We start from the raw sequence: 4,667 nt of genomic DNA on the forward strand, positions 1-4,667 counted from the left end.
TTTTGTATATAATTAATTTCTTTGGTTGTAATTTTAACTGTTTTATTAAAAATACTTTTTTTTTTGTTATTTTTTTATCAAAAAAAAGTATTTTTAACAAAACTAAGATTAGTTTGTCGAATGTTAATTTTTTCGTAGAAAATTATAAATTTTTGTGGTTTAAAATTCACTTTCTGGGTTGAAAAATTCCCAGTTTCTGTTAAAAATCTATTTCTTTGGCTTAAAATTGATTTATTTTGTTGAAAATTCGTCTTGTTTGTTTGAAAATTTATATTTTTTCGGTAGAAAAATAATATTTTTAGTCTATTTTTTTGTTGTTGAAATATAACTATTTTTTTTTTTTTTTTGCTAAAAACTATATTTATAAACTGAAAATTCAACTATTAGATGTTTTGATTAAAAATTAAATATTTTAGTTGAAAATTTAACTGTAAATTTAACTTTTTTTGTACAAAAAATAATATTCTTCGTGTATTTTTTTGGGTGAACATTGAACTATTTTGTTAAAAATATATTTTTTTTACTCAGATTTATATTTATAAACTGAAAATTCAACTATTAGAATTTTTGTTTCAAAATAATCTTTTCAGGTTGGAAATTTAAATGTAAATTAAAAATTAACTGTAAATTTAACTTTTTAATAAAAAATTAATCTTCTTAATCTTTTTTTTTTGTTGAAAATGTAACTATTTTTCTTTTAATTTTGTTTGTTTTCATTAAAAATTATATTTATAAACTGAAAATTCAACTATTAGATTTTTTGTTTCAAAATTATCTTTCTTAGATGAAAATTTTAATGTAAATTAAAATTGAACTGTAAATTTAACTTTTTGGTCAGAAAAAAGTTATCTTCTTAGAATGTTTTTTTGGTCGAAAACTTAAATATTTTTTAAAAATTTTGTTTGTTTTTACTAAAAAATTATATTTAGAAACTGAAAATTCAAATATTAGATTTTTTCAAAATTATCTATTTCAGTTGAAAATTTACCTGTAAATTTACTTTTTTGATAAAAAAAAGTTATCTTTTAGTCTATTTTTTTGGTTGAAAATTTAACTATTTTGTTAAAATTTTGTTTATTTTTTTACGAAAAATTATATTTATAAACTGAAAATTGAACTATTAGATTTTTTTCAAAATTATCTATTTTAGGTGAAAATTTATCTTATTGTTAAAAAAAGTTATCTTCTTAGACTATTTTTTTGGTAGGAAATTTAACTGTTTTGTTAAAATTTTGTTTGTTTTTACTAAAAATTATATTTATGAACTGAAAGTTCAACTGTTAAATTTTTTGTTTCAATATTATCTTCTAAGTTGAAAATTTAACTGAATATTAAAAATTAACTGTAAATTTAACTTTTTCGGTAAAAAATTAATCTTCTTAATTTATTTTTTTTGTTGAAAATTTAACTTTTAGATTTTTTGTTTCAAAATTATCTTGTTCAGTTAAGAATTTAACTGTAAATTTTACTATTTTATAAAAAATTAATCCACTTAGTTTTGTTGTTGCTGTTGAAAACTAAACTATTTTGTTAAAATTTCATTTGTTTTTTTGTTTTTGCTATAACCTAAATATAAAAACTGAAAATTCAAATATTAAATTTTTGATTCAAACTTATCTATTTTAGTTGGAAATTTAACTGTAAATTAAAAATTAACTGTAAATTTAAATTTTCGGAAAAAAATTAGTCTTCTTAGTCTATTTCTATGGTTGAAAATTTAATTATTTTGTTAAAATTTAATTTGTTTTTGGTAAAAATTATATTTATCAACTGAAAATTCTTTTTGGTTCAAACTTATCTTTTTTCATTTTAAAATTTAACTGCTTGATTGAAAATTAATAAATTTTTCCAACAGCTTATTTTTTTGGGTAGAAAAATTAATATTCATATTAAAAAATGTATTTCTTTGGTTGAAAATATTCAACTATTTCGTGCAAAATTCATGTTTTGGATAAATTTTTGTTTTGTTTCGTTAAAAACTGAACAATTTTTTAATTTGCTTGAAAATAATTTTCATAACTAAAAGTTAACATGTTCAATTTTCGATTAAAAATTAATCTTTTTTAGTTGGAAATTCAACTATTTGGTTGAAAATTTATGTATTTCGTAGAAAAAAGTCCATAACTTGCGTTCAAATTAATCGTTTTTGTCGAAAATTCATATTTTCAGTTGATAAATCGTCTGTTGGGTTGAAAATTCATCTTTTTGCTGAAAGATTTATCATTGTAGTAAAAAAATTTAATTTAATTTATATTTTTTAGTTTAAAATTAAAATATTTCGTTGAAAATTCTTCACTATCGGTTAAAAATTAATGTTTCACAGGAAATTTACTATTTCACTTTTGGTTTAAAGTATAAAATTCACCTTTTTAGTTAAAAATTTCGAAAAAATAAATGTTGGTTGTTTTAAAAAATTTTCGATTGGAAGCCTTAATTCTTTCAACTGAAAATTTAACTATTAATTTTAAACTATATTAAACTAAAAACTATATTATTATTTTAAAAAACTATTTTTACATCAATTTTATTATAAACTATATTAATTTTTTTCGTGGAAAATTAATTTTATTAAATAAAAATTTAATTATATATATTTTTTAGTTAAAAATGCATGTATTTTCTTTAAAAATCGTATTTTTTATAAAAAAAATAATGCTCTTGGTTGAAAACTTACCTATTAGATTAAAAATAATTTTTTTATTGAAAATTTAGTTTTTTGCTTGGAAGCTTATCTGATTTGTTTTTAAAAAAATTTATTTTGTAAGAAATGCGTCTTTTTTGGTAAAAAAATGTTTTTGCGGGCATTTTTTTGTATTTCTGAACATTTCTGAGCCTGTATATGTGTCTCAACTCTACCTGAAGGATCTCTAGATAAATCGAATGTAAAAAAATAATAAATCGAAATTAAGTGTATAATTTTTATTAAAATTAAAAACCTATTTTTAAAACCTGAGCGAATTATTACTAGAAATGTAATATTTTTCGATATTTTTTCTACCATCCTAAATCGAAATTTTTATTTTAAATATATTCGCTAATTGTGGATCTAGTGGGGAAGTTTTTGGGTCCCTTTGGGTCGTTGGTCATGTTTTTGACTCTAGTCATCAAATGCATTCATTTGCGATGATTTCCATCCAAGATTCTCGAGAAATCTAAAAGTAGAAGAGAACAATTTTTTATTTTCCTTAAATAATAAATGCAATAAATACAGGGTGACCGTTTTAATTATAAAAAAAAATCCCGGTTTTTTCCCGGTTCACAAATATTTTTCATGGCCAATGAAATTAAAAAAATTAAACTCTAATGAACAAAAATATAAGTTCACGTTATTATTTTTAATTCTCTGAATTTAAGAATCAATCAGGACGACTGAAAAATCCCGAAAAATAAAATTCCCGAATAATCAAATTCGCGAATAATAAAATTGCCGAAAAATAAAAATACAGAATTGGAAAATTGCCGAAAAATAAAATTCGCCAATAATAAAATTGCCGAAAAATAAAAATACCGAATTGGAAAATTCCCGAATAATAAAATTCTCGAATAATACAATTTTAGAATTATAAAATTCCCGAATTGGAATATTCGCGAATAATAAAATTTACGACAGTTTATAATATTACCGAATTGGGAAATTCCCGACAGTTTATTATATTACCGAATTGAAAAATTCCCGAATAATAAAATTCCCGACAGAAAATTGCCGATTTATAAAATACCCGAATTGAAAAATTCTCGAATTTTAATAATTAGAATTTTTTATAAATATATTTTATTGATTACAAATACAACAATAAAATATTAGTTTCAAAAATTATTTTTAACATTCAAAATTTCGAAGCTTTTTTTTAAATTAAAAATAACAATCATTTTAAATAAAATATTTCTAGGTAACGCATGTTTTTTTAATGTTCACAGTAATTGAAAAAATACAAAAAGCGTTCGCAAAAATAAAATTTTAAAATAATATATATAATTAAAAATTTTTCATAAGGACAACCGCAGGATTTAGCCGGGACGGGTGCTAATCTGAAAAATTGCACCCGCTTCCAGCGAAATCGCGGTAAAATTTTAGCCACAACCACGTCTCACAACCGTTCTTACATTCTGTGAAGGAATCAATACGACGATCCAGCAAAAGCCTCGTGCACCCTAAGAACACGGAGTGACCCAAGGACAACCGCCATCTGCATTTTTCCCGCAAGTGTTCTAGCATATTGTTGACACGCAGGGATACTTTTTAGGCCATTAGCACGTGAAAGCTTGGCACCTCCAAGAGCGCCGATGATAAGGACGATCAGTTTAACAGAATATTCCGGGTACAATCGCTGCAACTCTCTTATAAGGTCTCGATACCTCTCTTTCTTTTCATTCTCCTTGGCTATGATGTTTTTGTCAGCTGGTGCCGAAAATTCGATAACGAACATGGTTCGCTTCTCGAAGTCAAGAAGAACCATGTCAGGCCTCGAGGGAGCAACAGAAACAATTGTCGAGAATATAAAGTTCCAGTATATGCGGCACTTCCCATTCTCGACAATTGACTCAATTTCCCTAGGAGGATTTATAGGATCGATATTAAGGTGAATGCCGTAGGAGTGACAGAGATGGTAATAAAGTACTCTTAGTGCCGCATTGTGCCTTTGAATGTAGGTCGTTCCCGCGTGTGT

General features: G+C 23.6%; 1 protein-coding gene across 3 annotated transcripts in view; it reads right to left on the bottom strand.

Moving 5' to 3' along the window:
* Positions 1-2,958: 2,958 nt before the first annotated feature.
* LOC117179441 (cytochrome b5 reductase 4) overlaps positions 2,959-4,667 on the bottom strand; it is a 129,486-nt gene continuing 127,777 nt past the window's right edge. For all 3 annotated transcript variants that reach the window (XM_033371245.1, XM_033371244.1, XM_033371246.1), the window contains exon 11: positions 2,959-3,152. In XM_033371245.1, coding sequence (XP_033227136.1) covers positions 3,098-3,152 — 55 coding nt within the window. In that variant the 3' untranslated portion in view covers positions 2,959-3,097. The remainder of the gene's footprint in view (positions 3,153-4,667) is intronic.

This window comes from Belonocnema kinseyi, chromosome 9 (assembly GCF_010883055.1).
Source record: "Belonocnema kinseyi isolate 2016_QV_RU_SX_M_011 chromosome 9, B_treatae_v1, whole genome shotgun sequence".
NCBI lineage: Eukaryota > Metazoa > Arthropoda > Insecta > Hymenoptera > Cynipidae > Belonocnema > Belonocnema kinseyi.